General features: G+C 40.6%; 1 protein-coding gene and 1 long non-coding RNA gene across 3 annotated transcripts in view; one reads left to right on the plus strand and one right to left on the minus strand.

Annotated features, from left to right (window-relative positions):
* LOC117510914 (metal transporter CNNM4) overlaps window positions 1-16804 on the plus strand; it is a 76513-nt gene extending 59709 nt beyond the window's left edge. Inside the window, exons 5-8 of one of the 2 annotated variants that reach the window (XM_034170813.1) lie at window positions 2951-3047; window positions 3742-3804; window positions 11617-11795; window positions 15016-16804. In XM_034170813.1, the coding sequence (XP_034026704.1) occupies window positions 2951-3047; window positions 3742-3804; window positions 11617-11795; window positions 15016-15255 (579 nt within the window). In that variant the 3' untranslated portion in view covers window positions 15256-16804. The remainder of the gene's footprint in view (window positions 1-2950; window positions 3048-3741; window positions 3805-11616; window positions 11796-15015) is intronic. The other variant, XM_034170814.1, reaches the window with a different exon arrangement.
* Window positions 16627-16912, minus strand: LOC117510915. The gene is made up of 2 exons (XR_004560842.1): window positions 16872-16912; window positions 16627-16840 (listed from the first exon to the last, which is right to left on the minus strand). It is a non-coding gene; the product is annotated as an uncharacterized LOC117510915 (long non-coding RNA).
* Window positions 16913-17297: the final 385 nt, after the last annotated feature.

Genomic DNA, 17297 nt, shown 5'->3' on the forward strand with positions numbered 1-17297 from the left:
ATTAAAGGGAGTAATTTGCAACAGAACGTGACTCTGTGAAAACGGACCAGTCGGTCCAGTTCAGTGACTTCAATTTCAAGGGTCTGTCTTGACAGCGAGATAACTACTGTCTCTTGTTCTTGCCTTATTGTAACACCTGTTCACATTTCATCATCTGCTCAGTCCTTTTGTGGGGGTTGTGGGGGGTAGTGAAGGAGGGATGACAGTGTGGATTAACTGTTCTGTTGTGTTGCTGCAGTTCACACATTCCATCTGACCGATTCCGGCCAACTCTACCAACACGGAGGCCTCCTTCACCCTGTGCTCTGACCTCCCTGTGTCACTTTCACTCTATTTTCTACCTCTCCATGATTGATTTGACTTTGACAAAGAGCCTCCAATGGGTCGGCCTTCCTGCACTCTGCAGTCATGTATCGTCAGCATTAAGTCAATGTTGTGTGTTTTGTAATTTTGCTAATGTACTTCACCACAGTAAAGTTGAAATGACAGTGAAGGTGTTACTTCTGTGGTTGCTTCATGATGGAGTGGCACAGAGAAGGATTTTCTTCAAAAGGACACATGAAATTTCAGCTGCAGTTTGACAGAAGGCAGACAGGAGAATCAAATCTCAATTTGATAAATTTTATGATGCATTTCTCCGGACTGTTAGCTTTCTCAGTGAATGTGTTATATGTATGAATGTCACCACTACCAAAACAGTATTATATTGATGTAGTTTGTGAATAAATTCTTGATTGCTGTATGAAAATCCTGAAAAAACTGCAATGCAGTTGACAAAACTTGGACAATGTAGTTTCTCCGGTCACAACCAAGAAAAGCCTATAACTCCTGTGGCGTTGTCACAGGTGTCTTGGTGGCTTCCCTCACTTGTCTACTTCTTGCGGTCACTCAGTTTTTGAGCACTTTGTTTGAAAAATAATCATTATATTTATTTTGTCCCATTACTTGTGGACTGTGAAACTGGAGGGACAGTATACAAAAATGGCTGTAATTCTAAATACTTCATGTGATATTTTTGTGAAATCCTCTTGAATTATAAGCATATCTTTTTGCCCTCCATCAACCTGTTGTGGTAGTGTACAGACAGTTACAAGAAAAAAAAAAAAAACAATTCTTTTGACATTCATAGTTTATCAGTGTTTAAATTATGTACCAGAAGTAGGAAGTAACAGATGGTAACAAAAAGTCTTACCAAATGATGCATTGAAATCATAAATATCCCACCTTGTGTTAATGTGTGATTGTACTGCCCTCTTCAGCCCACACTGTGTTTGTTTATTAATTTTTATTTTCTTTCATAAAAGGTGCACTCAGATTTATTCTTTTGCATTCGTTGTTGGTGTTTCGGTTGATTGGTGTTTCAAGATGTTGGAGATGAAATAATTTGGACAGCTTTAATTTGATCATATTTAGGAATTGAAGTTGGTTTTGTAGCCATTTGCCACTAACCACAATGTTTTATGTAAACAAAATTAATTTGAGAAGCTCATGTCAGTGGGGCAGCATGGTGGTTTAGTGGTTAGTACTGTTGCCTCACAGCAAGAAGGTCAAGGGATTGATTCCAACCTGGGCTTTGTGTGTTCTCCCCATGGGAGAACACGCCATATCCAAAGACATGCAGATTGGGTGGATTGGAAACTTTAAATTGTCTGTAGGTGTGCATGCTGGTTTGAATGTTTTTGTTTGTCTATGTGTCCCTGCAATACACTGGTGTCCTGTCCAGGGTGTACCCTACCTCATGCCCTATGACCGCTGGGATAGGCTCCAGCCCAGCCCCCCCCCGCTCTTACCCCGTGACTCTTAATTGGGTAACTCCCTTTCACACCGGGACTGCTTCGAGTAGCATTGGGCGTCATCATGACGACGCCCGACGCGATGAAGCAGCCCAGTGCTGAGACGATGTAGCTCAACGCCACAACACAAGGGGCATAAAGGACGAAGCAAATCAGATGCCAAAAATTAAACATGTTTATTTTTATTTTTTATTTTTTTTGCGTCCTCTGCTCGATGCAGAAATTAAGTGGTTTCAGCACAAGTCAGAGCAACAGGATGGTACTCAAGGTGACTGGAAGCCACACACTCACAAAACAATGTTTCCCGATGCCAATTTCTGATTCCTGCTGTGTTCCATTGTTTCTGAAGTATAAATCACACAGGATTGTTTTTTATACTGTGTACACAATGCAGTAAAACTACACGCTCAAAAAAGAGCACAGAAAAAAAATGCTGAATGCAGCTGCAGCTCCTCGCTCTTCTCTCACAAAAGTGTTTCAATAAAGTCCATAAAAGTCCTGCTCACAGACTGATTGCCAGAGACAGGACATGTCCACATCCAGTAAAAAGTCTGGACATCTTCAGTCCACTCATGACCAATTCGTTCTTGTGCGCACATGTGAACAATTAAAAAAAAAAAAAAAGAAAAAGAAAAAACTGGCTGCAGGCAGTTACTTCCTTGTTCTCCTCTCAAACTCTCTCATCACTGTGTTTAAAAAAAAAAGGATAAAAAAGGACATAACTCCTGCTCACAGACTGATTGCCAGAGACAGGACATGTCCATATCAAGTATAACTCCAGACATCTCCACATTTACTCACGGTCGGTTTGTTCACGCACATCTCGCGGTCAAAGGAGGAAAGATAAACTATAACAGAGCTCAGAGCGCAGACCTACAGCTCAGCACAAGAACAAACATAAACTAGAAGAGAACCTGCAGGCTGCATCCTCACGTCCTCTCTGCCCCCTGCTGCGCGCACCTGCGTCGTCATGACACCACAGTAAGCAACTGGAAGTGGGCCCGGTGTGAAAGGGGATTTAAGCAATTGAAGGTGTGTGTGTGTGTCTTACAAGTCCTTTAAAGGCGATAGTTTCCTGAAGTCTGGAACCCGTAGACTTTGACAATGTTTCTGTCACATATTAATGTGCATTTTGTTGTTGCTCTTATTTCTATTAGGGGCGGGTTGAGGTTGAGGCTGGCAACGAGAACATGAAGTTTGAGACGGGACCTTTCTCTTTTTATGGCGTCATGGCGCTCAGTGCTCCCACGCTGGGTAAGTTCAATGCGCTTATGCCCTCTGTTGTCTTCTCCTCTCCTGGGTAGGGTTACTTTTGTGAATGGCTCTGCTCTGTGCCCATCTGCAGTGATGGATCCACAGCTCTATACTGCCCCTTAGTGGTAAAATGTCAGAATGCGATAGCTCTTGTTCAGTGTGGTCAGTTTGACTGATCCAAACTGTCCTCTCAATGCATTTTGGTTGCATTTACTCCTGCACTTTCATGTGGTCAAACACTACCAGACTGCAATCTGACCACCAAACACCAATAATAATGTTTATTGTGTTTTTGCTTTTTTAAGTCACTGAGTCCAGTGCTCTCTTTCTCTCCCTTCCTATTCTCAACCCTTTTTCTTCTGAACAGTCAGGAGAGCAGCTCATTCTTTCAGGTATTTCAGGTGGAAAGAGATGAGTCGTTTTGATTCATTTCCCCATTTCCCCAATAAAAATAAGGGTGATTCCAAAATGTTGAATTGTGCTTGTAAAACATTAGAGCAGATGAAGAACCTGCATAGTGACGTATATGTTATGAGCATGTATGAAGGAAAACGGCTGAAAAGATGCTCTTCACATAGACAGTTACCAGTGTTGCCTGATCTGCCAGTCTGGAAACAGAACTGTCTCTCTGTCTCAACTGGTCTCCCCCTCCTTTTATCCCATCAATCACCTCTTGTTCCCTTCCTCCTCTCAGTGGCTGCACCTCATCCTCGCCTCCTCTCCTTTAAGAGGTTTTCTCTGTTCTCTCGGTTGCCAGGTAACCTCCGGCATGTCTGGGTCCTTTAACCTCATTGATGGGTCGGGCTGGGGATTGGGTGGGTGTTGTAGGTCAAACTGTCAAATCTCTGGTCACATTCTATGACATGTATTCAGGGATTGAAGACACCTCCCCTCAGTGCCTTTTTGTTTTTCAGCTCAGGATGTCTTTTTGACTGCAGACATCTTGGCGTGATGGTAGGAGAAATTAATAATACAGCAAAAACAAGCAGCTGTTCCTAATCTTGTACAGTTATGTGCGTACCTTTACCATTATGTTTGCTATGAAAAGGTTTCAAAGAAGGCTTTCTATCACATTTTAGCACATTTTAAACTTTTACAACCCCAATTCCAATGAAGTTGGGACGTTGTATAAAATGTAAATAAAAACAGAATACAATGATTTGCAAATCGTCTTCAACCTATATTCAATTGAATACACCACAATAACAAGATATTTAATGTTTGCTGTTTTTGTGCAAATGTTTGCTCATTTTTTAAATGGATACCTGCAACACATTTCAAAAAAGTTGGGATGGGGCAACAAAAGACTGGGAAAGTTGATGAATACTCAAAGAACACCTAATTGGAAACAGGTGAGTTTCATGATTGGGTATAAAAGGAACATCCCCAAAAGGCTCAGCCATTCACAAGCGAAGATGGGGCGAGGATCACCACTTTGTGAACAAATGTGTGAAAAAATAGTCCAACAGTTTAAGAACGTTTCTCAACGTTCAATTCCAAGGAATTTAGGGATTCCTTCTATTACAGTCCGTAATATAATCAGAAGATTCAGAGAATCTGGAGAACTTTCTACACGTACGCGGCAAGGCCAAAAACCAACATTGAATGCCCGTGACCTTCGATCCCTCAGGTGGCACTGCATTAAAAACTGACACTGTGTAAAGGATCTTACTGCGCGGGCTCAGGAACACTTGTTTAACCATTGTCAGTTAACACAGTGCTTCGCTACATCTACAAGTGCAAGTTAAAACTCTACCATCCAAAGAGAAAGCCATACATCAACAACATCCAGAAACCCCGCCGCTGTTTCTGGGCCTGAGCTCATTTGAAATGGACAGACACAAAGTGGAAAAGTGTGCTGTGGTCTGATGAGTCCACATTTCAAATTTTTTTTGGAAATCATGGATGTTGTTTCTTCTGGACAAAAGAGGAAAAAGACCATCCAGATTGTTACCAGTGCAAAGTTCAAAGACGTCCCTGCTTATTTCAGCAAGACAAGGCCAAGCCACATTCTGCATGTGTTACAACAGCGTGGCTTCGTAGAAAAAGAGTGCAGGTACTAGACTGGCCTGCCTGCAGTCCAGCCACTGTCCCAGCTTTTTTGAAACGTGTTGCAGGCATCCATTTCAAAATGAGCAAATATTTGCACAAAAACAATAAAGTTTATCAGTTTAAACAATAAATATCTTCTCTTTGTGGTGTATTCAGTTTAACATACTGTAGGTTGAAGAGGATTTGCAAATCATTGTATTCTGTTTTTATTTACATTTTACACAACGTCCCAGCTTCATTGGAATTGGGGTTGTACATGAAGATCACATTTAGAGTAGCTGCATAACCTTAAAGGGACTCTTCATAATCATGTAAATGGAAAACAATTTCCCCAAATCCAAATCTTGAAGGCACGTGCTGATGCGGTGTGCAGCTGCTACTCTCACACCCGGCTATGGTGGAAACATCTTTTGTCCTCTTATTATAAGCAATGAAACATACAGCTGCTAGTTTGCCCTAAATTGCCAACATGTGAATGCAGAAGTACTTTTATTTGGAATCTCTGTGTTGTATTTTTAGTGTATAAAAATTCTTCACTCAGTTATCAAACTGCAACAGTGATATCGAGCAGGTCAGATGCAGAGCCAGAAGACAGCTTGCCCAATTGGACAGCATGTGTAACCTGTTGTTAGGATTTTTTAAACCCCTATTTGTATCCATAGGAGGGATCTCAGAAGAGTTTTTACATAAGGTTGACCATGAAAAAGGTGCTGTGACAACTGGGGAGCAATGTCAACAAAATTAAAGTAGATTAAGTGGACTTGACAAAAGATTAAAAAGAACTATGAAGCTGCAGTGAGATGGTGTAGTAGAGAACTGTTTGTTTCTTCAGTGTTTATGTACTGGATTGGATTTTCATCATTATCATTAAATATGGGGGACCAGGATCATCAAGATTTTGAGATGATCCTGGCCAGAAACATTAACACCTCCACTACAGCATTACCTCATGAGGGGAACTGCAATGTACTGAAGGCACAGAGCTGAGATGGATACCAATCATCTTCTCAAACAGCAAGCAGGTTGATCAAATGTTATGTTGGGCAAAATGATAACAGAGCCAACTGGAAGGGCATTTGACCACAGAAAGTAATAACATAACATCACCTATATGAAAAGAGGAGGATAGGACAGCAGAAAGTAAGTTGAGACCTGGATACTCCTCATGTATCCTAATAACTTCACATGATTAATTCCTTTGTTTCACACTGAAGCTCTGTTAGTTCAGTTACATCAATGGCAAGGAAAAGGTGCTACTGGGGTACAGCCTAATTGTCCTATCCTCTTCTTTCATGATGTAGCATTAACCATAGCTACAGAGACTCTAGAATTGTAACATCACAAATAAATTGTAGCTTTTTTGTGTGTCGTAAAGCCTTCATTTCATATCTTTCCTTATTAGAAATGACCAGTTCTAAATACAGTGCTTTTATTTTCCAATTTTACAGTAGGTTGACACTTGTCTTGTGCAGGACTGTTGTACAGTGACATGAACCTGCTCCCCTTTTAAATTGTGTATTTGATACATGGCTGCATGTCAAGCCATAATACAAAGTTATGAGGCAAAAATGATCGGAGTAAACACAAAATACATTTTTCTAAGCAAAGCATCCAGACGTTGGCGGTGCCTCACCGTCACCAGCTAAGCGATCTACTTTGCTTGACGTCATCACTGGAGTCAGAGTTCGACTATATTTGTTCGTCCAGTGAGAGGAGAAACCAAAGCAGAAACTCAGGTTTCATTATCTCATTTAGTTCCTGGAATATGGTCATTAATATGTTTTTAAGAAGACTGTCCACTGAGTTAATCCACCAAGTTTGATTGAAATGGATATTTGCGATTTGGAGATAGTACCACAGACATTAAAAAAAAAACAAAAAACCTGATAACCCTGGCCATTGCAATAGCCTCTTTCTGCTTCATGACAAAGCTAATACTCATTTAACTTACTGAAGGTAAAAAGTGACCAAATGCCTACATCAACAGTATGAAAATGTAATTTTCCTTTATACATCATAGACTGTAGAGCGTCCTTCACCAACAATAACAGCAAGTGCTTGTGGTAACTTTACCGTTGCTGTGGAAGAATTTTGGCCCACTTTTTTTTTGTAGTTTTAACAGTTCAACAGTTGTCTGGTTTGCAGTGCTGTAGATGAGTGTGATTTTTCTCTTTTAGAGAGATGGCAGGTAATGGGCAGCTATAGTATCTGAACCTGGAGAACCTGATCCAGACAGAGCCAAACAAGCTATGTATGAGTTGGCCTTTGATGGATGGCTGAACTAGTGTATATCAATAAGAATAAAACTATGGAGATGGGTTCTTTTGGGACTTCTATGAAGATTCACTACTGTTCTTATTGTTTTCCCATTTAGACGTGTGTCAAGTCTTGGAGCTTGATCTTATCTTTAATTTGCTGTTGTTGAAAGGGTGCCAGGGGCATGGTGCACACATTGTGTAATTTTGGAAGGCTTGTCAGGGAACGTTCTACCTGTTTGATGACACGCTGTGACGTGTTGAGGGTGATAAGCGTATCTCTGGAGCAGGACAATGTAGATTTCAGTTTGTGGTTGTTCTTCATGCTGGTAGAGCACAATATCCCAAGAAGAAACACATGGCCATTGAAAAAACTGACTATACAACATAAATTGTGCTAATTAAAAATTAATATGCAGTGATTTTTATACATAAACTTTGATTGGAGTGGGATTGGTGAATTTCATCCTATAGCAATATGGTTGTGTGTTTCACAAGATAAAGATCTGATGTTAGTGCATTTTAAATTTGTTTTATTTTAGGAAAAAGTCACAGAGACCAGGCCTCCTGGCTACAACGTCAGTGTTTTGTGTCTACTACTGTCTGGTTTCTCTAAGTAGTTTCTCACTTTTGCCTCTTACTGTTTTGGAGAATATTACAACAGTGAAGGCCCGGTATACAGCAAATGCCTTTTCTGCATCTGTGTGCACAGTGTGCAGTGGTATTGGAGAACTTGCTTTGAAAACTGTATTTTGTGTTTGCACAAGTTGTGCCATTTTATATTTAGTATGAACAATGTTTTAGCCACACTGTACTTTCTGTAGCTCAATACTTACCCAGTATCATTTCAAAAACACCAACACCATTAAAACAACATACTAGCTAATAGTTTATGGACTAACAGCCTTTATTTATTATTTGTGAAGTCATGAAGAACCAGATGCCAATTGCAACCAAGTCATTGGCCATGTACATCTCTGTATTGCTTACATTAAATCCTGATCCAAGTTCTTCACCTGAAACATCTAAACTACTAAAATACAGCAGAATGTTTATGGTTTAACCAGAAACTATTCACAGTGCTTCACTTTTTCCACATTTTATGTTACAGCCTTATTCCAAAATGGATGAAATAAAATTTTTCCCTTCAAAATTCTACACACAATACCCCATAATGACAATATGAAAAAGTGTTTTGTTTTATTTTTATTTAGATTTTTGCTAATTTATTAACATGTAAAAAACTAGGAAATCACATGTACGTAAGTATTCACAGCCTTTGCCATGAATATCAAAATAGACTTCAGGTGCATCCTGTTTTCACTGGTCATCCTTGAGATGCTTCTACATCTTAACTGTAGTCCACCTGGAGTAAATTCAGTTGATTGGACATGACTTTTAAAGGCACACATGTGTCTACATATAAGGTCCCACAGTTGATAGTGCATGTCAGAGCACGAACCAAGCATGAAGTCAATAGAATTGTCTCTAGACCTCCGAAACAGGATTGTCTTGAGGCACAAATCCGGGGAAGGGTACAGAAGCATTTCTGCTGCTTTGAAGGTCCCAATGAGCACAGTGGCCTCCATCATCTGTAAATGGAAGAAGTTCAGATTCACCAGGGCTGTTCTTGGAGCTGGCCACCCGTCTAAATTGAGCGACTGGGGGAGAAGGGCCTAATCAGGGAGGTGACCAAGCATTCCTCTGTGGAGAGAGTAGAACATTCCAGAAGGACAACATCTCTGCAGCAATCCACCAGTCAGGCCTATATGGTAGAGTAGCCAGACAGAAGCCACTCCTTAGTAAAAGGCACATGGCAGCCCACCTGGAGTTTACCAAAAGGCATCTGAAGGACTCTGACCAAGAGAAACAAAATTCTCTAGTCTAATGAGGCAAAGATTGAACTCTTTGGTGTGAATGCCAGGTGTCATGTTTGGAGGAAACCAGGCACCATCCCTACAGTGAAGTATGGTGGTGGCAGCATCATGCTGTGGGGATGTTTTTTCAGCAGCAGGAACTGGGAGACTAGTCAGGATTGAGGGAAAGATGAATGTGGCAATGTACAGAGACATCCTGGATGAAAACCTGCTCCAGAGCGCTTTTTATCTCAGACTGGGGCGACGGTTCATCTTTCAGCAGGACAATGACCCTAAGCACACAGGCAAGATATAAAAGGAGTGGCTTCAGGACAACTCTGTGAATGTCCTTGAGTGACCCAGCCAGAGCACAGACCTGAATGTGATTGAACATCTCTGGAAAGATCTGAAAATGGCTGTGCACGATGCTCCCCATCCAACCTAATGGAGCTTGATAGGTGCTGCAAAGAGGAATGGGCAAAACTGCCCAAAGATAGGTGCATCAAGCCTGTGGCATCATATTCAAGAAGACTTGAGGCTGTAATCGTTGCCAAAGGTGCATCAATAAAGTATTGAGCAAAGAATGTGAATGCTTATGTACATGTAGTTTCTTATATACATAAATTTGCAAAAATGAAAAAAAAAAAAACTTTTTCATGTTGTTTTCATGTTTTTGAATAAGGCTGAAACATAATATGTGAAAAAAGTGAAGCGCTGTGAATATTTTCCAGATGTACTGTAAGTATAACTTAACATATTTCAACATGAATTCTATCATTCTTTCATGAAGCTGTTGCACAGTGTCATAAATGACTTGGATACATCGGTTTTCATTGTACAAAATGATAAACTGATTTAAAAAGAAAAGCTTATGGTTGCAGAGAACCTCGACTAATGAGTAAAAATATATATCTAGAAACATATTAAAAAAATTATTACATCTGCCTCTTTGTCCAGATTATGCTAAAAAAATTAAAGGTAAATATTCTACACCTGGTCCAAACATTTCTCTAAATATTATCAAAGTGATTGCAGCTAACAGACAGTTGCTGGACTGAATAATTGTACTTAAACATTGAAAGTCAAAAACATGTTTAATAGTTATACTTAACATTCTCTTTAATGAGAAAAATAAGATTAAACCACTCAGAAATGTCTCTCCATATTTACAGAATCTAACGATGCAAATGATTATATCTCAATCCTTAACAGAATGAAGATTGTTTTGTTGCTACCCACTAACTCGACTATGATCACTTTAATTCTTTGAAAGCTAATGCAGTTAACATATCCAGGTAAAACCGTTTCCTATGACTCACTGAGGCCTCCTGCTGGAAGACTGACACCTACTGGTATGCAGCTGGCGATGTTCCAGTGTGTGCACTGTGCACTCATACCTCACAGAACGTTTTTTGGATGAACAGACTCTGCATGCCGCAGTAAACAACTACAGTTCTGCCAGAAAGGTGTCAGCTATTGTGGTTTCAGCAGGAATTAACACATGTTGGAAAATAACTTGAAAATTCTTTTAACGTGTGTGTTTTAGTACTAGTTGTGGACATGTGACTAAAAACGTATCCTCTAACATGGAAGTGTATTTGTTTCATTAATTTCCATTTTATGATGTTTTCCCACCTAATGAACAAAAGTGAAATTCACTTTTTCAATTCTGTGACATTTTTTTCCCAGCCAAAATTCTTAATTCATCTTTTATTTTTATTATTTTATTGAATTTTGAAACTGTCATATCATATCAAATTTCCTTTAGAAAATTATAATATTGTGTCCACTTATACTAATTGCATTAAATCTGGCTAATGGTGGGTTTAAACACATCTATTGCTGTAAAACTGCGAGTGTGTGTTTGTTCTAAGGCGTCCTTAGGCATGTAAATGCACAAACAGTCGGGCTTTGCTGCGTTATTGTATCTCATTTGAAACTGGCACCACCTGCTTTTGTGTTATTGAAACACAGGTTATGTGCTACACACACTAGCAGATGACTTTGTGCAGTGGACAGATGAAAAAACATTAACCAGTTGTAACCTTTCTGTCCTATATTCACACTTTTTTATCACATTTGTTTCGATAAAACTGTGGTTATGTTGTGTGTTGATTGTAGTTTTCTATCCATTTGTATCATTGTTAACCTCCATTTGAACCTAAACTGCATCTTGTGCTCACAGCGTCTTCCATTGATCTGACTATAGAGTCGTACGCTGGCAAATAGTCCTTAGAAGTACATACTTCAGCTTTCATTAGTTAATAGAATGAGCTTTTCTGTTTTAGGGAATGGATTGTGAGATGTTATTTTGTCACACAATTTTAGCTTAATTTGTGAAACCTATTAATTGTCTTTCCTGTGTGTCTGTGTGTGTGTGCGTGTACGTTCATGGCATGTTTGCAGAGTTTAGGTCTCCATCCCATCTGAGTGGGTTGAACCGTACCACCTCTATGAGCGGGGCGGACCGGATGGAGTCGATCTCGGTCAGCGGCAGCAGCAGCCAGCTCAACAGCAGCATCTCGTCACCGCAATACACACCCGATTTCTACGTGCGAGCTCTCGCTGACCTGCAGTTTGTCAAGGTTTGTTATTATCAGTATTATTCAGCAGTGATGGCAAAATGAGCCCTCTGATGGGCAAACGGGGGTATACCAGGATATAAGGAATTTCTTGCAACTCTTTCAGTTGTGCGGGCACTGATGAAGCTCACTCACTCATCTTCAACCATTTGATCCAATTAAGGGTCACAAGGAGGGGCTGGAGCCTATCCCAGCAGTCATAGGGTGTGAGGCGGGGTACACCCTGGGCAGGACACCAGTCTGTCACAGGGCCACATATAGACAAACACATTCATACCTATGGACAATTTAAGGTTTCCGTTCCACCTAACCTGCATGTCTTTGGATGTGGGAGGAAGCCGGAGCACCCGAAGGGAACCCACGCAAACATGGGGAGAATACGCAAACTCCACACAGAAAGGCCACAGGTGGGAACTGATCCCATGACCTTCTTGCTGTGAGGCAATGGTGCTAACCACTAATCCACCGTGCTGCCCACTGATAAAACTGATAAAATAAGACAGAATAATGCATGGCATATTAATAGCCATTTTGACCAAGGATTATGACATAACCCCAGGTACCGTCTTGTAGCTGCCTAAACATCACTCCGCCTGGGTCTAGCTACAGTTCACTTCACGACTTACACCAGTACACACAGTCAATCCGGGTTGCTTTTTGTTTACAAATGTAATATGCCTTCAATATGACCTTTCAAGTCAAATTCTTGTATTTTGTGATCAACATGTGTCCGTCTCCACCTCTTTGTAACCAGTGGTGTATTCAGAAAAAACAAAAAACATCGCATCAGTCTCAGTAAGATTGAATAATAATAATGATTACATATCCTGAAAGTGACATTGTTGATTGGCTCCAGCAGTGTTCACACACAGAGCCATGTAGAATTATTGTTCAGCTGTGTGGTGCTGTTCATTTGTCCACAGGAAGCTGCGTTCTGCCACCAGAGTCACGCGCTCCTGGTAGCTTAGCTTAGTTCACAGTACACAAACAGATAACAGAAACGGCTGGAAGCTGGTCCGTGTCACGGCCCTCCTGGTAACAGCAATCGCCTTCATCACTTGCCGTCATGTTGTCTCTGACTCTCCGTGATCACAGATGCTGCTTTATCGCAGGTGTCCCACATGAGCAACTGAGCTTAGTATGGCATGACACAGTAGCACAAACCACAAACGCGGCCATGCTTTCGGGAGAGGCGCAACAGGCTTTAAGAGTTCTCCTGGTCATATGAATGGAAAGGATAGAATCCATGGTTGGATCCGTTTTTTTTTTTTTTTTTTTTTAAGACCATTCCCATGCCGTACTCGGCTTCATTTCTACAGTCTGTCTGAGAGGCACTTAAAAAAAACTCCCTCTTTCCTCTTCAAAATAAACACACCTGTTCACCATTTTGACATATTCACTGTCAATGGCCACAAAAAATAACGCTTTTGAACTGCAAAAAAATTCCTGACATTATTGACATTATTGAACCGAATGAGAAATTCTGTTCAATAATGTCTCTGAGTGGGCGTTGATCACATGATGTCATCAAAGTCTACCTTTCTCACAGGTTCACGTTTCTGAGCATTTATCAGTGGCAGGTGAAATCAGTTTAAATTCCCCATGTTTATGACAATTTCTCAGGGCATATGGCACCAAAAGTAAAACACATCAGTATTTTCACAATTTTTTTGTTTATATTACTCAACTATTTTGACTGGAGACAAAGTCAGAGAGGTAAGATTAAGATGGTTTGGACATGTGCAGAGGAGGGACCCAGGGTCTATAGGGAGAAGGGTGCTGATGATGGACCCACCAGGCAGGAGGAGAAGAGGGAGGCCAAAGTGAAGGTTTATGGATGTGCTGAGAGAGGACATGCAGGTGGTTGGTGTGACAGAGGAAGATACAGAGGACAGGGTGAGATGGAAATGACTGATCTGCTGTGGCGACCCCTAATGGGAACAGCCAAAAGAAGAAAAAGAAGTTGTCACTCATTTGAGCTTTCATTTAGCAGTGATATGCACTTTAATGCAATGTTTCCCTGGGGGTGACTTTTAAATTTCAAAAATAATCAAAATAGATGGATAAATATGATACAGTTTGAACAACAGAAAAGGTCAGCTGGACACTGATTGCTGACCTACACCATTGGAAACACTATAATAAAAATGTGAGTCCGCTTGAATTTATTTATTTTTTTAATCAGCTCTTTATTTTAGGATTTTTGTCGATTGTTGTAGTGTATGTTTATTAAATTTTTTATTGGAGTTTCTTTTTGGTGGTTTAATTAATTAATTTTAATTAATTAAAAATCCCTTTATGAATATATGTCCTTAATAATGAGTGAGGAATGTTTTTTTTTGTTTGTTTTTTTTGTATATAAGTCACATCTGAGTATAAATCACAGTTTGTTTTACCAGTTTGAGAGGTCCTGTGATTTACAGCAGAAATAATTTATACTCTGGAAAATATGGTCCTTTCATTCATACAGGCAGCATGTAATTGATCGTCATGTGTTGAGTGAGGCTGAAATTGGAATATAATGAAATCATCCAGACCATTGCATTCACCCATTTCCCGGAGGCTGACATAACCTCTGCAAAAGGCTAGCTTTGCAGGGACGACACAGTGTCATTGCACTCTCACAAAAATTTGTGATTTGAAGACGGGAATGACAACATGGTACATGTGTTTTAGCTAGTGTAAAGCAGCACTCAGACCAGTGCAAGTGTCAGTGCTAGTTTCCACCCAATGCAATTGTCATTTAGTGCATTGACATCATCCGTCACCAGAAAACACTTACACCTTAGACAAGAAAAAACTATGTCTAAAGTCCAGCACTGTCTGATGTTGTTAAAGACTGCACGACTCTGATGTGCTTTACATTAGCAGGTAAGGAATCTGGGAACTCTGAGACATGGGGGGCCTTTCTGACAGGATGCGGTTTGTGCTGTTTGCTGTGTGATTCAGCACAGTGCTTTTCAGTTATGAAGTGTAGCACATCGTAGTCCTCACCCTGTCTCAAACTCCATTAATAATGGTGAGAAATGGAGCTCTTCAAGTCTCTTGCTTTATAAATCTTATTATCAAACATTTGCACCGGAGCTCACGGAGTGTGTAATGTCAGCTATGATTTGGTAAAGTTGCCCAGATGACTGCATTTTTCACCAAATAGAAGTCATAGGACAGATTCAAACTAACTTGCGTGATTGCCTCCCTTTGCCTTGTTTCACTTCTCCTTCAGATCACACGGGCCCAGTACCAGAACGGCTTGATAGCGTCTCGTCTGGACAGCACGCCCCAGTCCCCCGAGAGTGGACACAACTCTACCAATGTGGCGCAAAATACACCCCCCACTGTCACCACCATTACAGATCTGGCCACTGACTCCACCTCCACAGAGAATGGGCCGGACGAGACGACGCTTCTCCTCAACGAGCAGAATGCAGCCAACCATCACAACCAGTTAGAAAACAGCGTTTGACCGCTACCCTCCTCTATCTGCTAAGACATGCTACACTACACTACTGCACTCAGATATGTGCTGAGTGCGTGCGTGCGTGTTTGTGTGTGTGTGTGTATGTGTGTGTGTGTGTGTGTGTGTGCGTGCACGCGCACGCATCACCCAAAGAGACAAGCTATGTGTGCATGCAAGGATTCAACAAACACATGCACGCAGGCAGACATGCCAAAGTGTATTGTGACAAACTTGCTCTACCCACTTCCCTGTCACAGCCAGTGGTGACGGCGTCAGTGAAGAATCATCCTGTGACTGTTGACTGACAACTGTTGTGTGGGTGCATGTGCACAGACTTTAATGTGTTGGTGTCAAGAAAAATTTCTGGACCAGTAGCCCCTCCCTCTCTCGACCATCAGTTTTCTCAAAAAAGCATTCTGGGGAATTATAAATTTGAAAGTTCTTTGCTGTGGGTGTGTGTGTCATAGAGACTCAGGGAGACTCCGCCTTCCTATCCTTAATTTGCACCCATGTTAAGTGTAGTAGGCAGCTGCACTTTGCTCACCAAACCAATCGCCGCTGCTGCCATTTCTGCACCTGTTTCATCCGTACAGCTGGAAGACAAAGAGGACCCAGGCATGTCAGCAGCATTCAAAGCTAAAAATCTGGAGTGACAGAAAGTATTTATTGAAAAATGCCATGTCATTACAGTTTTTTGTTTTTGTTTTTTTTTAAACCTACATAATAGAAGTAGAAGGTATTCCAGAGTGTTTATATGATGAGAATAATCACTGACTGGCAGCCGTCTGTATTGTGATTGCGACAATCGTGATGTGTGTTTCTGATGTACGCTGTAGATCTTTTTCTTACCCGTGTGCCGTCGACTTTATTGTCACAGTGCGTCTGCTGATCTGAAAAGACACGATGGTCCATTTTGAATGTGTGAAACCAAATCAAATCGCTCAGAAAGCAGACGACAGCTGTAATGTTCAACGTTTCAGAGCACTAGGACAAAGTCTCAGCGGGACACAGTGAGTCCTTATTGACTTTTAGGGCTCACAATTTGGGGTCTGTATTTTCACCCACATGTAATCTGTGTGCGTGTGTGCATGTGACCCACATGCATTCATCAGACTTGATCACTTCCTGACTAGAAAATATTTTAAGAAATCTGAGAGTTTATTTATTTTTGCATATTGTTCAATGTGTCTGTGTGTATATATATCTATACACACTTTTTTTATTGGATGGTGAGGAATTTTTTTTTTCGCACTCTTGTGGTGGTTGTATCCTTTATTAATTTGATTAGGTGGGGTCGGGAGGGAGGTTGGGGGGTATGGCACAGTGAAACTTTATATATATATATGTGTGTTTTTCCCCCTTGGTGCTGCTTGGTTGTTTTCTTTCGCCAAACACACTCTTCACTTTAAGCATCAGTCCCAAATTTTTATGGGAAACAGTTGTGACCGTCACAGTTGTTTGTCCCATAGAGCTGCACACACAAAGGCACTCCATTGTTGTTTTTAACTGCACCCTTTGATGGTTTTTTAATATAAAATATAAAATATTGAAAGAATTTGGCCTCCCAATCTGCTTTTTTTTTTTATTTGTGCTGTAATTGACCACACTTCCAGGAGCACTACAATCATGTTTCCTAGAAATGTTTTCACTCATCTACAAGTGAACCCCTGATCTCAGTTAAAGAGGTCATATTGTACCAAAAAAAGCACAACCATATTTAACTGTAAAAGTCTGTCGTGTTAAAATAAGTTTCAGAGTTATCTGACTGAACATAGTAATTCCATGATGATGGGCAAAATTTAGACCTGAAATGGCTTATTTCAGGGACATATGTCACAGAGGCAGGGCTTGGTGAGTTGCAGCTCCTTTTCATTTAAAGTAACAGGCATGGAAACACTTTGCTTCTTAGAGACCTAATGGACACGTCATACACGTGCCTGTTTTTTCTGGTAAATATTGTAAAATCTAGTTTCAGACACCTGGTGTGTGTTAGCTTTTTGAAAATGTGTGCAATATGACATCTTTAAATTTGAAAAGCAAGCCCATGT

The sequence above is a fragment of the Thalassophryne amazonica genome, chromosome 5 (assembly GCF_902500255.1).
Source record: "Thalassophryne amazonica chromosome 5, fThaAma1.1, whole genome shotgun sequence".
NCBI classification, from domain to species: Eukaryota; Metazoa; Chordata; class Actinopteri; order Batrachoidiformes; family Batrachoididae; genus Thalassophryne; species Thalassophryne amazonica.